Below are 17,747 nucleotides of genomic sequence, written 5' to 3' on the forward strand. Positions count from 1 at the left end.
TAATTAAATATAAAAATATATACATTAAATTTTTTATTTTTAAAAAAATGATGTTAAAATTAATATCTAGTAAAAAAGTGAATTCTTTCACGAGATAATTATTAAAAAAATCAATAAGATAGTAAATTCTGAATGTCTAATAGATGGTTACTTTTTTATTTACAAGAATACTCATCCTCGCTACCAAGCACAGAATTTGGAGAAGAACAAAAAGATATATGAACGAATAGAAAGCCTTGCTAAGAAGCACCAATGCAGCCCTGTCCAATTAGCATTAGCATGGATTCTCCAACAAGGCAATGATGTTGCACCTATTCCTGGTCAGTAACATAACAAAATATTATTATACATCTCTTTTTAATTTTCTTCATTTAAAAGTATATATATATAAAAGATGTAACATCAAATTTGGTTTTTGAAAATTCTAAGCACTCATTCAAATAGTTTTTGATTTTTTAAAATATCAAATTGATCTTTAAATTTTATAAATTGTATTCATCTTTAATTTAACTACTGTTAACATATAATTGACTTGGAGTATTATAATACTAGTGTAGGATTTTCAATCGAAGATAACATGATTAAGATTTTAACAAATATGTATCTCAAATTCGTTAATTAGGTCTACACTGATATAAAATTAATTGATCAAAATAAGTTTAATTAACTAATTTATGACACCTATTTAATTATACTGAAATCTTAACCACGTTTTTTTATTGTTAGAGATGCCTCACTGATATTTTAATGCTCCATATCAGTGTTAACAATACTTAAATTAAAGACAAATGTGATTCATAATTTATAAATTTAGGAACCAATTTGGTCTTTTCTAAAAATCAAAGATTATTTTGATAGACGTTAAAATTTTTAAAATTCAAATTAGACATTCCCTAATATATAATGTATGAAAAATATTATACATAATATTGTTAGTTATTTACTGAAATTTGTGTTCACCTTTACAGGAACAACCAAGATTAAGAATCTGGATCAAAACGTTGGTGCCTTAGCAGTGAGACTTGAAGAAAGGGTCTTAAAAGAAATTTCCGATGCAGTTCCAATTGAGGATGTAGCAGGTACTCGTCACTTTAGTGAAACTCATGGAAAAGCTACATGGAAGTTTTCTAACACTCCACCAAAAGATTCAAGTATCTCAGCTTGAAGAACTAGAAGTCCTCTATATTTGAACAATAGTGCACAAATTTATGAATTGAAGACAATTATGTGGAAGCATATGTGATGCATACTCTATAAAAATACACTATGGGATACTCGTAAACCTGTATGAATAGTGATATGGATTGGTTTTTGGCTCGGTTGATTATTATTTGTTTTGTTTTAAAATAAAATAAAATGAGTCAAGTTTAATTTTAGCATGCTTGGAATTCAAATTATACTCTAAATTTATGGTTTAGACTAATGCCTTTTTTTTCCTCTCTTTTCTTTTTGTGTGTTTTGATAAAATAAAAATTATGAAAACACACAGTAATAAAAAAAATTATGAAATAAAATTCTTGCTATTCTATTTAGGATTTTATATAAAATAAATTTTAAAAATATTTAATATTATTAAAAATATTCTTTTTTTTCAATACACTACAGCAGAACCGCTGCTTAGTAGCGGTTTATATGAGGATTAGCGACGGTTTTTAACCATCGCAAAACGAGTTAACCAGCGGTTCAAAACCGTTGCAGTATAGGGCGTGAACATTTGATTTTGCGGCGGTTTCGTTGAACCGCTGGCACAACTGCTAGGAAACCACTTGATTGGCATCGTTTGATTTAGCGGTGGTTTCAAACCGCCGCTATTTGGCCAACAGGAAATTCGACCGCATTTTCTGGCGGTTTTGAACCGCTGCTATTCTTTTGACCGTTGTGTTTTTTCAAATGTATTTTGCGGCGGTTCCAAACCACCGCTATCTGATTTTCCAAAAATTTAAATTTATCTTTGGCCATTTGATAACCGCCGCTATTGTTCCGTCTAAATGGCCGCAAAATGACTATATTTTGCACCGGCAATCAACGCTCTTTTAATTACTGTATTATTTTTTTTGTTATTTTTTGAATTTTTTCTAATATTAGAAAACTTAATTATTTTGTAACTGAATGAATAAATTGATGTGTGAATGAATATTGGCAAAACTAATAAAATTATTCATTAATCCAAATATCAATAAAGTGTATTCCTTACTAAGAGTTGCATAATCAACAATAAAAAAAGTGTATATTTAACTTAAAGAATAAATTTCAAATCCTTAGTTCTACTCTCTACTCTATCCCTCCAATGAATTCATCCATGCAACCACGTCTGGTGACAGCTCCCCACCTTGCCCTTGAACTAGACACATCAGAGCACTCTCCATTGCCTACCTTTTCGTCTTCTCGGCTGCTACTTCATCCTCCATTGCCTTCCTTTTTAAATTCTCAGCCGCCAGCTGATAAACCCCATTTTTAGGATTTATCTTATGTTGAATTTAGAGGATTTTGTCAACCTTTTCCCCATTTATCCAATGAAATAGCATGGTTTTGTAAATTCTCCTTTAATTGTGCTTAAGAGTGAAAACATGCTTTTTGGGTCTTAAAATAGCTAAATTTAATTCACCTTGATTCCATTAGATGCCTTGATATGTTTGTTAAGTGATTTCAGATTTAGGAGGCAAGGATTGGATTGAGGGAATGAAGAAAAAGCATGTAGAAATGGAGAACTCATGAAGAAATGAAGGAATCGCAATAATGTCAAGCCGACCTCTTTGCACTTAATTGATCATAACTTGAGTTACAGAGGTCCAAATGACGCGGTCCTAGTTGCATTGCAAAGCTAACATCCGAGGATTCAAAATAATATAAAATTTTCCATAGTTACATCACGTTTAGGGATGCACACGCACACTGTATGCGTATGCGTTGATGTTGCACGTGACTCACTTAAGTGCAACTCGTGGCCAGCGATTTCTGGTGCATTTTGGGCCCAATCCAACTCATTAATGATGCTATTTAACCCAAGGATTGAAGAGGGATGAAAGACTTAGTCATCATTAGTTTAGTTTAGATTAGTTTTGGAGGGAAAGTTTGTTTCTAGAGAGAGAAGCTCTCTCTTCTCTCTAGAATTAGGAGTAGGTTAGATCTAGATTAGGAATTCTTAGATCTAGGTTAATTCCATGCTTAGATTTACTTTTCCTTTGCAATTTCTTCTTCTTCTACCTCTTCTTTTTCTAGTTTAGCATTTAGTTCTTGTAATTCTCTACTTTTATGTTAATGCACTTTTGTTTCTTCTATTTCTCTTTAATGCAATTTATAATTCATGTTCCTTTATTGTTCATTTGATTTGTTGTTGTTTAATTCCTTGCAATTGAGTAGTGTAGATTTACATTCCTTGTAATTTTACTATGCTTTTCTTTTGTGCCTTCCAAGTGTTTGATAAAATGCTTGGTTGGATTTTAGAGTAGAATTTTATGCTCTTGGCTTGGGAAGGTAACTTAGGAACTCTTGAGTTACTAATGTTCAAGTAATTGACGATTGGGAGCCATTAACTCTAGATCTCACTAATTGATTTGGTGGAGAACTAGGACTTATGGACTTGGATTGATATAGCTCACTTGACTTCCCTCTACTGTTAGTTAGGGGATGACTTAGTGGGATTGATCCTTGCCGATTCTCATGTTATGGTTAGTGATAAGGATAGAGATCCTTGACCACCAACCTTTGCCAAGACCTTTTTAGTTGTTAGTTTATTTTCATTGCCATTTACATTTCATGTCTCTTATCCAAAAAACCCCAAAATATCTCATAACCAATAACAAGACACTTTATTGCAATTCCTAGGGAGAACGACCCGAGGTTCCAATACTTCGGTTTATAAATTTAGGGGTTTGTTTTAGTGACAAACAATCTTTTGTATGAAAGGGTTAATTGTTGGTTTAGAAACTATACTTGCAACGAGAATTCATTTGTGGATTCTAAATCGTCAAAAATCCGTTCATCAAAATGGCGCCGTTGCCGGGGAATTGCAATGGTGTTTTGTTCTTAGTTATTGTATATATGTGAATATTGTGAATAGCTTGATTTTTGGATTGCTTGTTAGTTTTTGCTAGTTTTAGGACTTTGTTTCATTACTTCGTTTTGGCTTGTGTTTCTTATTTTCTCTTTTCATCATGAATTCTCACATTGGCTATGAGTTTGGTCCTAACTATGTTGTAGGAAATGGAAGCTACAATGAAGATGTGTATCAAGGATGGGATAATCAAAGGTGGGAGGAGCCATATGCATATGATCAATCTTCATGGCAACAACCCCCACCAATACACTATGAAGAAGAACCATTCTATGATACATATTAATCCAATGACTATGGTGAATCCCTTTGTGACTTTCAAGAACCACCACCATATGCCTATGAGCCATATCCTCAACATGAACCTCAACCATACTCACAAGCCTCTTTTCACCAAACACCTCCATATGACCTTGACCCATATTTACCATACCAACCACCTTTTGAAACATATGAGCCACACATGGAACTACCATGCCAATATCAACACTCTCAAGAACCACCTCAATATACACCAGCATACCCTTACCAAGAAGAACCACCTTCCTATTATGAACCCTTTTTCCAAGAGAATGAACCCTCTTATCCACCCCAATCCTCAATGGATGAAATCCTTAGCCTTATACTTCAAGGGCAAGGAGAAATGCAAAGGGAGACACTAGAATTTGTGGCTACCTTGACCAAGGTAGTAAGCACTTTAGCCTCCCAATACTTGAGCACTCAAAGCACTCCCATGGTCACATGTGGATAATTGATTGAAAAGCATAGCATGAAGGAGAGATTGGAAATTCTGGTAGAAAATGAGGGATGTTATTTTGTATTAGAGCAATTGAAGGAGCCTATGATCATTGAAGAAGAGGAAGAAGTGGTTGAAGACTTAGGAGATGCGGAACCTCCTTGGGAACCTAGAGTTGAAGAGAACCTCTCCAATGAGATTGAATTTGATGTTGAGGAGGAGAGTGCACAACCTCCAAAATAATTTCTAAATGAAGACTTGGAGGGAATGAAGCAAGAAGTGAGTTCCCTTGGTGATGAAGATCAAGCATCCAACCTTCTCGGTGGTGAATCCTTTGCAAATGAAGAACCTTCTCCCAATGAGATGGAAAGCGATATGGAGGTAGATTTCTCTCAACCTCCCATATATGATTTGAGTGATGGAGAAGAGTTAGATGAAATTGATGAACAAAAGATTGAAAGTGAAGAAGTTTGTGAGGAGGTGGAGGTAACCAAGGAAGAACATAAGGGAGTAGAGCTTGCAAGGACATTAGAGATACCTCTCCCCAAGCCATCACCATCCATTCTTTCATTCAAGTGGGTAAATTCCTTATACTTAAGCTTTATCATTCCCCTTGAATATGGTTTGTTTAAGACGGATAGTCAACTTAGAAATATTTGTGGCTTTAAGAGCAAGAGGGAGATGGTTATGGTGACATGTTCAAAGCGTAATAGCAAGGGTTGGTATAGCACTAGATTGCTTGGGTCTAGGGGGATGTTTGGTCGCTTACATGAGAATTCTAAAGTCATGCCACCTGGATGGACTGATAATGATCAACTTCAAGACGGGTGTGAAAATAAAGTGTGGGATCTCGGATCACACAAGGAGAATCAGTTTTGGGAGTCCCAAGCTTGTGAAGAACTCCATCAACACTTGGTGCAACAAATAAGGAATCTTGGGGCACAATGGAGGACCAAGCATTGGTGTATGTTCAAAGATAGCTTCAAGCATAAGCCACCTTGAGAGGAGCTCCCCATAAGTCCAACTTAAGGACAATAAACAAAAGTGCTAGGTGGGAGACACCCCACCATGGTAAATTCTTTTCATTTTTTTTCTCTTTTGTACATATTGGTAAAGTAGGTTTAATCCCATGTTTTGTTTAGTTTGTTGAGTTTATTTGGTATTTTGGTATGTCAAATAAGGTTTTAGGGTGTTTTGGTAGCTGTTCGGAGGTTTAGAAGGCTTGGTTTGGTGCAAGAACTTGGAAAAATTTTGAAAAACAGAGCACCAACCCGCGCGTGCGCGCACCTGGCGCGTACGTGTGACCCAAGCATTTTCGACCATCCACGCGCACGCGTACATGGTGCGTACGCGTGGATGCAAAAAAATTCCACCCCCAGCCAAAAACCCGAGAGTTAGGTCTGCACTGTGCGAACATTGGGCCTAAGGCACAAACCAACCCGCGTGTATGCGCACCTAGCGCATACGCGTCCTTGATTCTAATTGCGCAATGCGCACGTATGCACGCTGTGAGCGCGCGCGTCGATAGCGCCACCTGCCCTCCTGGTACATTTTCCAGAGAGTTGGGCTAACCTTGGGCTGACACTGTGCCCCGCGCCCAACCTAACCCACGCGTGCGCGCACCTGGCGCGTACGCGTCCTTCTGCCAATCTGCGGATCGGCACGTAAGCGTGCATGACGCGTCCGCGTCGCAAAAAAAGAGTTTTTTTCTCCTCTTCCATTTTCTTTTGTTTATCGCATTCGTATACTTTTATTCTTTACATTGTAATTTTGTTTTTATAGCTTGTTTTCATTTTATTTTCTAAGTTTCTCATTTTAATAATGGTGTTGCATCTTCCTACTCAATTGTTGAGAATTTCTTGCATTATTTTAGTACTTTTTGACTTGTTTGATATTATTGGGTGATGAAACTTTTAAATCAATGCTTCAATCTTTTATGACACTTGTGTCTTTGTGCATTGATAGGATCTCATATTGTCTTTCATGACCCAATTTTTCTTATTTGAACTTGATGCTCAATATGCTCTTCATGCTTTGACTTTACTCTTGCATCAAGCTTAATGATATGCCTTAGCTTACATTATTTTCTCACTCACATGTTGTAGCTACCATGTAGTAGAGAACCATACTCTTATCTGGCATTAGCCCCCGCCTATGTTCTCTTTGCTTTGATATCTTTGTTTAGGCCTAATCTTCTTTCTTTTTTGCTCTTTTTAGGCTGGCCACCAAGAAGAAAAAAAGGAAAAGCTTCAAAATGGAGTAACAAACAAGTCATCCACACAACCTTTTGACGAAATTCATTAGTTGTAGCAACCCGTCCACCTTGCTCTTCTTTGCATGCACCGAAGACGGTGCAATCTTCAAGTGTGAGGAGGTCATCCGACCGATCTCCATGGGTAACAATTTTCTTGTCCAACACCAATTCTTAGTTTTCTTTGTTAGATTAGTGGTTGCATTGCATATTAGGTTGCATGCTAGTTAGAATTTGTACATATTCTTACCGCTTCTTTCTTATTAGGACTACTTGGTTAGCGTGGTGATTTCTTTTCCAAGAAACTATTTTAGGGCATCCTACCAATTTGAAAATAATTTTGTTGAACTTTCTTGAAAGAATTTATTTTGGAACATGGTTTTTGAGCTAAGAACACAAGCTTGTGAGATTTGAGCCTAATGACGTGGTTACATCTTATAACCACTTATTTTCCCTTCTTGTGTGCATTGCTCTCTTTCTATGATTGTGATCTTTAATTTGTTTGATTCTTTATGTCCATTATTTTGTGTATTCATGCATTTATATGATTGAGGCCATCATTTCATGTAGCTCACTTACCCAAATAGCCTACCTTTTATCATCCATTGTTAGCCAATTTGAGCCTACGATTAACTCACTTGTTCTTTAATTTAGCACATTACAAGCCGTAAAGCGAAAAATAATAAATGTTCTTTATTTGGATCTTTGATTGGCTTAGGCTAGTGTGTGTGTATGTATGTATCATTCAAGTGTGGGAAACTTGAGACATTGGTTGAGGAAAGGGTACTTTTGTATTTTTGTTGTAAATATCGAGAATTGGGTACATGCTCATGTGTTAATTAAATGTAAAATCATATGCATTGATGCTCTTGTATATACCTTATTGAAAAAGAAAAAAAATGAGAAAAACAAAAAGAAAGAAAAAATACAAAAGGAAAAGAAAAGAAAAGAAAAAATAATATAATATGGAAAAGAAAAGAAAAAATAGAAAAGAAGGAAAAAGAAAAAGAAAAGTAATAAAAATGGGACAAAATACCCCAAGTGAAGCTCAATAATAATCAATGCATATGTGTTGTGATCAAGGAAAAAAATGCATGAGTATGTGAAAAAGTGAAGAATGGGTAGTTAGGTTTGTTTAGAATTGTATAGGTTGCTATATAGGTAAGGTGGAAAGTTTAAGGTAATCAAAGATTCAAATTTCAAGTCCACTTGACCAAATATGCATCCTTACCTTGACCCTAGCCCCATTACAACCTATCAAAAGTCCTCATGATGAATGTATGCATGCATGAATAAATGTTGATTGTTAGATGAAAAACAAATCTTGGAAAGCATGATTAGGAGAGAATTGAGAGAATCGACCCTACACACTTGAGCGACTAGAGTGCAAACACTTCTGGTGAGGGTTTCGATGCTCAATTCCTTGATTCCTGGCTTTCGTGAGCGTTCTTCTTGCAAGTATACTTGAACTTCATTTTTCTGTACTTGGATTGGTAGGATTCATGAGTCGTCATATGATCTTAGCCCTACCCGTTTATACATGCTCTTGGAGGATTGATTTATTTTCAACCAAGTAGGTAGAATCATTTTACATTTAGTTGCATTCATATAGATAAATGCATTTAGGTTATTTACATTGAATAAATGTCCATACCCCTTCTCGTATCCTTCTTGGTTTAGCATGAGGACATGCTATGGTTTATGTGTGGGGAGGTTGATAAACCCCATTTTTAAGGTTTATCTTGTGTTGAATTTAGAGGGTTTTGTCAACTTTTCCCCCATTTATCCAATGAAATAGTATGGTTTTGTAAATTCTCCTTTAATTGTGCTTAAGAGTGAAAACATGCTTTTTGGGTCTTAAAATAGCTAAATTTAATTCACCTTGATTCTATTAGATGCCTTGATATGTTTGTTAAGTGATTTCAGATTTAGGAGGCAAGGATTGGATTGAGGGAATGAAGAAAAAGCATGTAGAAATGGAGAACTCATGAAGAAATGAAGGAATCGCAAAGCTGTCAAGCCGACCTCTTTGCACTTAATCGATCATAACTTGAGCTACAGAGATCCAAATGACGCAGTTCCAGTTGCGTTGGAAAGCTAACATCTGGGGCTTCAAAATGATATAAAATTTTTCATACGGGCCCAATCCAACTCATTTCTGATGCTATTTAACCCAAGGATTGAAGAGGGATGAAAGACTTAGTCATCATTAGTTTAGTTTAGATTAGTTTTGGAGGGAAAGTTAGTTTCTAGAGAGAAAAGCTCTATCTTCTCTCTAGAATTAGGAGTAGGTTAGATCTAGATTAGGAATTCTTAGATCTAGGTTAATTTCATGCTTAGATTTACTTTTCCTTTGCAATTTCTTCTTCTTCTACCTCTTCTCATTCTAGTTTAGCATTTAGTTCTTGTAATTCTCTACTTTTATGTTGATGCACTTTTGTTTCTTCTATTTCTCTTTAATGCAATTTATAATTCATGTTCCTTTATTGTTCATTTGATTTGTTGTTGTTTAATTCCTTGCAATTGAGTAGTGTAGATTTACATTCCTTGCAATTTTACTATGCTTTTCTTTTGTGCCTTCCAAGTGTTTGATAAAATGCTTGGTTGGATTTTAGAGTATAATTTTATGCTCTTGGCTTGGGAAGGTAACTTAGGAACTCTTAAGTTACTAATGTCCAAGTAATTGACGATTGGGAGCCATTAACTCTAGATCTCACTAATTGATTTGGTGGAGAACTAGGACTTATGGACTTGGATTGATATAGCTCACTTGACTTCCCTCTACTATTAGTTAGGGGATGACTTAGTGGGATTGATCCTTGCCAATTCTCATGTTGTGGTTAGTGATAAGTATAGAGATCCTTGACCACCAACCTTTGCCAAGACCTTTTTAGTTGTTAGTTTATTTTTATTGCCATTTACATTTCATGTCTCTTATCCAAAAAACCCCAAAATATCTCATAACCAATAACAAGACACTTTATCACAATTCCTAGGGAGAACGACCCGAGGTTCCAATACTTTGGTTTATAAATTTAGGGGTTTATTTTAGTGACAAACAATCTTTTGTATGAAAGGGTTAATTGTTGGTTTAGAAACTATACTTGCAATGAGAATTCATTTGTGAATTCTAAACCGTCAAAAATCCGTTCATTACCAACTCTGCTTGTAGTTCAAGCAACACCCTTTGGGTCTCCTCCCTTTGAGTTCCAATGCTCGGTTGAGGTGAATTCGTATCGAACACTTGACTAGTAGTCGGTCCGATTCCCATGCCACGCACTCTACCTGGGTGCTCCTTTCCAAGAGCTTGAGCAAGTGAATCATTCTGAGACAACAGTCTAGATGATTCATCATGTTGCTCAATCACCACAATTCTTTCCTACACAGTTAGATAAGCAAACATAAGCATTTATTAGCTAATTGTTAACCGAACAAACTTTGAACACAATTTTAACAAACAAAACCTATGAGAAACAACATAGCGATTGTCAACACATTACTTACACCAATAGCCCGATCTGCACCATGGATATAGGATCCATTAGATCGTTTGTGCGTTAAGACAAACAACTCCCCCTACTAACTGGACGCCCCTATCGTTCCGACTACAACAACATAACTTAAATAGTGAATAGGTATATGTAGAAAAGGTTCAAAACGTAAGTGAATCCTAAATTACCTCTTCTTCTCCGAGCCTTGCCAAGCTTTTCGATCCGCCAGTATGAGTGTATAACTGCTTCGATCGATTCTCAGCATTTTTTCTACACTTCTCCTGTTATGCCATCAAAAGTAAGAGCTACTAGACACTATTTTTTACTAACTCAATGTGACATAAATAGAATTTTGAAAGTATGAAATAAAAATAAATTACCTTTGTTTCTTCATTATTGCGATAATCAAGGAACCATTTCCAATGATCCGCAGTAATTCCCGATGGACGGCCTTTAATATTTTGTTTAAGAGTCAGACCTGATTTGTAAAAGTAATGATACAAATGGTTCCTCATGTCCTTCCAAGCCTTTCCTAGCATTTTTAATATTGTACGCTAGATAATTCCTCCACTATCTTCTTCAAAATGGAACAATTCCTGCAAGAGTATAATTAAATTGTTGGTAGGAGTCGAATTAAGATTCCGGGACTATACAAAAGTATAACGATTTACCTTTACACATTCATTATATATCTTGTACCTAGAGCGAACCTTTCTCCAGTCCTTCTCACAGATTGAAAATTTGGTGTAGTCAGATCCTAGCATTCCGACAACGCCGCTTAGTATACCAGCTTTATTTCCAACTGGTTGCAGTCTATCGTTGAACCTAAGTACGATCTTTCTACTGTTAGGTGGCTTCATAGCCTCTCTCACACTTAAATGAAGTTGCTTGATTGTCCCATCAGACTCTGTTTATAGTTAGTCTGTGTGAGTAACCACTGTGGCCAAGATGCAATGAAATCATAAAAAAAATTACTCATACAAAAATACATGGGATAAATTCTTGTATACCAATTGTTTTAACATCCCAAAATTCAATGGTCTTTCATCTCTTGCGCTTCAGAGCCTCTGTTGCAGCAAAAAGGTTGTCAACGTGTTGCTCAAAAGAATCTACCTCATCTGCCTTTGGGTCTAAGTCTTCATCGGGTGGTTCTGAGTGTTGAGCACCATTTGTGCATGTCTGTGCAGCAGGTGGTGGTTCGGTACGGGGTGGTCGAAAAGGGCGTAAAGATGAGGTCAGAGTGGCACCAGTACCACCAGGGGGGGAGGGAATTAGGCCATTGATGAGTGGATAATTTATACGCTTTTTGGCATTGTTTTTAGTATGTTTTTAGTAGGATCTAGTTATTTTTAGGGATGTTTTTATTAGTTTTTATCTTAAATTCACATTTCTGGACTTTACTATGAGTTTGTGTGTTTTTCTGTGATTTCAGGTATTTTCTGGCTGAAATTGAGGGACTTGAGCAAAAATCAGATTCAGAGGTTGAAGAAGGACTGCTGATGCTGTTGGATTCTAACCTCCCTACACTCAAAGTGGATTTTCTGGAGCTACAGAACTCAAACTGGCGCGCTTCCAATTTCTTTGGAAAGTAGACATCCAGGGCTTTCCATCAATATATAATAGTTCATACTTTGGCCGAGTTTAGATGATGCAAAAGGGCGTTGAACGCCAGTTCTACGCTGTAGTCTGGAGTTAAACGCCAGAAACACGTCACGAACCAGAGTTGAACGCCAAAAACACGTTACAACTTGGCGTTCAACTCCAAAAGAAGCCTCTGCACGTGTAAACTTCAAGCTCAGCCCAAGCACACACCAAGTGGGCCCCGGAAGTGGATTTATGCATCAATTACTTACTTCTGTAAACCTTAGTAGCTAGTTTAGTATAAATAGAACTTTTTACTAGTCTTTTAGACATTTTATGATTTTTAGTTCAACTTTGGATCATACTGATCACGTTTGGGGGCTGGCCATTTGGCCATGCCTGAACCTTCATCTCTTATGTATTTTCAACGGTAGAGTTTCTACACTCCATAGATTAAGGTGTGGAGCTCTGTTGTTCCTCATGAATTAATGCAAAGTACTACTGTTTCTTTATTCAATTCAACTTATTCCGCTTCTAAGATATTCATTCGCACTTCAATATAAATGTGATGAACGTGACAATCATCATCATTCCCTTACGAATGCGTGCCTGACAACCACTTCCGTTCCACCTTAGATTGAATGAATATCTCTTGGATCTCTTAATCAGAATCTTCGTGGTATAAGCTAGATTGATGGCGGCATTCATGAGAGTCCGGAAAGTATAAACCTTGTCTGTGGTATTCCGAGTAGGATTCAAAGATTGAATGACTGTGACGAACTTCAAACTCGCGAGTGCTGGGCGTAGTGATAGACGCAAAAGGAGGGTGAATCCTATTCCAGTATGATCGAGAACCTCAGATGATTAGCCGTGCTGTGACAGAGCATTTGGACCTTTTTCACAAGAGGATGGGATGTAGCCATTGACAACGGTGATGCCCTTACATAAAGCTTTCCATGGAAAGGAGTAGGACCGATTGGATGAAGACAGCATGAAAGCAGAAGTTCAGAAGAACGAAAGCATCTCTATACGCTTATCTGAAATTCTCACCAATGAATTACATAAGTATTTCTATCTTTATTTTCTATTTATTTATTATTTATTTTTGAAAACTCCATAACTATTTGATATCCGCCTGACTGAGATTTACAAGATGATCATAGCTTGCTTCATACCAACAATCTCTGTGGGATCGACCCTTACTCACGTAATGTTTTATTACTTGGACGACCCAGTGCACTTGCTGGTTAGTTGTATCAAAGTTGTGACAAATTATGAATTAAGATTAGAGCACCAAGTTTTTGGATCCATTGTCGGGGATTGTTCGAGTGACAATGTCGCCCAGGGATCACAATTTCATGCACCATGTTTTTGGCACCGTTGCCAGGGATTGTTTTGAGTTTGGACAACTGACGGTTCATCTTGTTGCTCAGATTGGGTAATTTTCTTCTTATTTTATTTTCAAAAAATTTTCAAAAAAATTTTTCAAAAATATTTTCCTCTTTTTCGTTTTTCCCAAAAAAAAAATATTTTCAAAAAAAAAAATTATATTATGTTCTTCAGAATTTTTAAGAATGAATTCTAGAGTTTCATGAAGCATGTGAAGCCTGGCTGGCTGCAAAGCCATGTCTAAATTCTTTTGGACTGGGGCTTCCAACCTAACATTATCAAGAGCAAGCTAGTTGTTGCTAATCCATCAGCTGCTGTATGCTTGATTTGTCACTTAAAGCTTGGCTGGCCATTGGCCATGTCTAGTGTTTTGGACCGGAGTTTTTATTAAAAGCTTGGCTGGCTAGTGAGCCATGTCTAATTCCTGGACTGAAGCTTTAGACTAAGAATGCAAGATTCCTGGAATTCATATTAAAAATTTTGGAATCCTTATTTTTCTTTTTCAAATTAATTTTCGAAAAATACCAAAAAAATTAGAAAATCATAAAAATCAAAAAAATATTTCTTGTTTGAGTCTTGAGTCAATTTTAAGTTTGGTGTCAATTGCATGTTTTAAAGTTTGCATAAAATTTTCGAAAAATTCATGCATTCATAGTATTCTTCATGATCTTCAAGTTGTTCTTGGTAAGTCTTCTTGTTTGATCTTGATGTTTTCTTGTTTTGTGTCTTTTCTTATTTTTCATGTGCATTTTTGCATTCATAGTGTCTGAACATGAAAGATTTCTAAGTTTGGTGTCTTGCATGTTTTCTTTGCATATAAAATTTTCAAAAATAAGTTCTTGATGTTCATCATGATCTTCAAAGTGTTCTTGGTGTTCATCTTGACATTCATAGCATTCTTGCATGCATTCATTGTTTTGATCCAAAATTTTCATGCATTGCATCATTTTCATGTTTTTCTCCTTCATCATTAAAAATTCAAAAATTAAAAAAATATCTTTCCCTTTTTCACTCATAAATTTCGAAAATTTGAGTTGACTTTTTCAAAACTTTTTAAAACTTAGTTGTTTTTATGAGTCAAATCAAATTTTCAATTTAAAAATCTTATCTTTTTCAAAATCTTTTTCAAAAAATCAAATCTTTTTCATTTTTCTTATTTATTTTCGAAAATTGTAAAAATATTTTTCAAAATATTTTTCCTAATTTCATCTCATAATTTTCGAAAATATCATCAACAATTAATGTTTTGATTCAAAAATTTTAAGTTTGTTACTTGCTTGTTAAGAAAGATTCAAACTTTAAGTTCTAGAATCATATCTTGTGATTTCTTGTGAATCAAGTCATTAATTGTGATTTTAAAAATCAAATATTTTTCAAAACTAATTCTAATCATATCCTTTTTTTTAAAAAAATCTTATCTTTTTCAAAAATTTGATTTTCAAATATCTTTTCTAACTTCTTATCTTCTTATCTTTTCAAAATTGATTTTCAAATCTTTTTCAACTAACTAATTGACTTTTTGTTTGTTTCTTATCTTTTTCAAAATTACCTAACTAACTCTCTCTCTCTAATTTTCGAAAATCTCTTCCCTCTTTTTCAAAAGTTCTTTTTAATTAACTAATTGTTTCAATTTTTAATTTTAATTTAATTTCATTCCTAATTTTCGAAAATCACTAACCCCTTTTCAAAATTTTATTTTTGAAAATCCTCCTTCTCTCTCATCTCCTTCTATTTATTTATTCATCTACTAACACTTCATCTCACCCAAATTCGAACCCCCTCTTCCATCTGTGTTCGAATTTTCTCTTCTTCCCTTCTTTACATTACATTCTTTTCTTCTTCTACTCACACAGGGGAACCTCTATACCTGGGTAAAAAGGATCCCTATTATTATTTTTCTGTTCCCTCTTTTTCATATGAGCAGGAGCAAGGACAAGAATATTCTTGTTGAAGCAGACCCTGAACCTGAAAGGACTCTGAAGAGGAAACTAAGAAAAGCTAAAATACAACAATCCAGAGATAACCTTATAGAAATTTTCGAACAAGAAAAGGAGATGGCAGCCAAAAATAATAATAATACAAGGAGGATGCTTGGTGACTTTACTGCACCTAATTCCAATTTACATGGAAGAAGCATCTCCATCCCTACCATTGGAGCAAACAATTTTGAGCTGAAACCTCAATTAGTTTCTCTGATGCAACAAAACTGCAAGTTTCATGGACTTCCATCTGAAGATCCTTTTCAGTTCTTAACTGAATTCTTGCAGATATGTGATACTGTTAAGACTAATGGAGTAGATCCTGAAGTCTACAGGCTCATGCTTTTCCCTTTTGCTGTGAGAGACAGAGCTAGAATATGGTTGGATTCTCAACCTAAAGATAGCCTGAACTCTTGGGATAAGCTGGTCAAGGCTTTCTTTTTCAAGTTCTTTCCTCCTCAAAAGCTGAGTAAGCTTAGAGTGGATGTTCAAACCTTCAGACAGAAAGAAGGTGAATCCCTCTATAAAGCTTGGAAAAGATACAAGGAACTGACCAAAAAGTGTCCTTCTGACATGCTTTCAGAATGGACCATCCTGGATATATTCTATGATGGTCTGTCTGAATTAGCTAAGATGTCATTGGATACTTCTGTAGGTGGATCCATTCACCTAAAGAAAATGCCTGCAGAAGCTCAAGAACTTATTGACATGGTTGCTAACAAACAGTTTATGTACACTTCTGAGAGGAATCCTGTAAGTAATGGGACGCCTCAGAAGAAGGGAGTTCTTGAAATTGATACTCTGAATGCCATATTGTCTCAGAATAAAATATTGACTCAGCAAGTTAATATGATTTCTCAGAGTCTGAATGGAATGCAAGCTGCAACCAACAGTACTCAAGAGGCATCTTCTGAAGAAGAAGTTTATGATCCTGAGAACCCTGCAATAGCAGAGGTAAATTATATGGGTGAACCTTATGGAAACACCTATAACCCCTGATGGAGAAATCACCCAAATTTCTTATGGAAGGATCAACAAAAGCCTCAACAAGGCTTTAATAATGGTGGAAGAAACAGGTTTAGCAATAGCAAACCTTTTCCATCATCCACTTAGCAACAGACAGAGAACTCTGAACAAAGTACCTCTAATTTAGCAAACTTAGTCTCTGATCTATCTAAGGCCACTGTGAGTTTCATGAATGAAACAAGATCCTCCATTAGAAACTTGGAGGCACAAGTGGGACAGCTGAGTAAGAAAATCACTGAAACCCCTCCTAGTGCTCTCCCAAGCAATACAGAAGAAAATCCAAAAGGAGAGTGCAAGGCCATTGACATAGTCAACATGGCCGAACCTAGAGAGGAAGGGGAGGACGTGAATCCCAAGGAGGAAGACCTCCTGGGACATCCAGTGTTCAACAAGGAGTGTCCCTCTGAGGAACCAAAGGAATCTGAGGCTCACTTAGAGACCATAGAGATTCCATTGACCCTCCTTATGCCATTCATGAGCTCTGATGAGTATTCCTCTTCTGAAGAGAATGAGGATGTTACTGAAGAGCAAGTTGCCAAGTTCCTTGGTGCAATCATGAAGCTGAATGCCAATTTATTTGGTAAAGAGACTTGGGGAGATGAACCTCCCCTGTTCACCAATGAACTAAATGCATTAGATCAACTGAGATTGCCTCAGAAGAAACAGGATCCTGGAAAGTTCCTAATACCTTGTACTATAGGCACCATGACCCTTGAGAAGGCTCTATGTGACCTTGGGTCAGGAATAAACCTCATTCCACTCTCTGTAATGGAGAAACGGGGAATCTTTGAGGTGCAAGCTGCTAAAATCTCATTAGAGATGGCAGACAATTCCAGAAAACAGGCTTATGGATAAGTAGAGGACATGTTAGTAAAGGTTGAAGGCCTTTACATCCCTGCTGATTTCATAATCCTAGATACTGGGAAGGATGAGGATGAATCCATCATCCTTGGAAGACCCTTCCTAGCCACAGCAAGAGCTGTGATTGATGTTAACAGAGGTGAACTAGTCCTTCAATTGAATGAGGACTCCCTTGAGTTTAAAACTCAAGGACATCCTTCTGTAACCATGAAAAAGAGGCACAGTAAGCTTCTCCCACTACAGAGTCAACCAGAGCCCCCACAGTCAAACTCTAAGTTTGGTGTTGGGAGGCCACAACCAAACTCTAAGTTTGGTTACAGTTATCGAACTGTCACCCGAGAGTACCTCGGAGTGTCTACAAGTCTCGTAACAACTCTGA

General features: G+C 36.2%; 1 protein-coding gene across 2 annotated transcripts in view; it reads left to right on the forward strand.

The window, feature by feature from the left end:
• The window catches only part of LOC107619510 (probable aldo-keto reductase 1), a 7,312-nt gene extending 5,909 nt beyond the window's left edge, over nucleotides 1-1,403 (forward strand). For both annotated transcript variants that reach the window (XM_021111507.1, XM_016321803.2), the window contains 2 exons: nucleotides 167-320; nucleotides 969-1,403. In XM_021111507.1, the coding sequence (XP_020967166.1) occupies nucleotides 167-320; nucleotides 969-1,165 (351 nt within the window). In that variant the 3' untranslated portion in view covers nucleotides 1,166-1,403. The remainder of the gene's footprint in view (nucleotides 1-166; nucleotides 321-968) is intronic.

This window comes from Arachis ipaensis, chromosome B09, assembly GCF_000816755.2.
Source record: "Arachis ipaensis cultivar K30076 chromosome B09, Araip1.1, whole genome shotgun sequence".
Classification (NCBI taxonomy): Eukaryota; Viridiplantae; Streptophyta; class Magnoliopsida; order Fabales; family Fabaceae; genus Arachis; species Arachis ipaensis.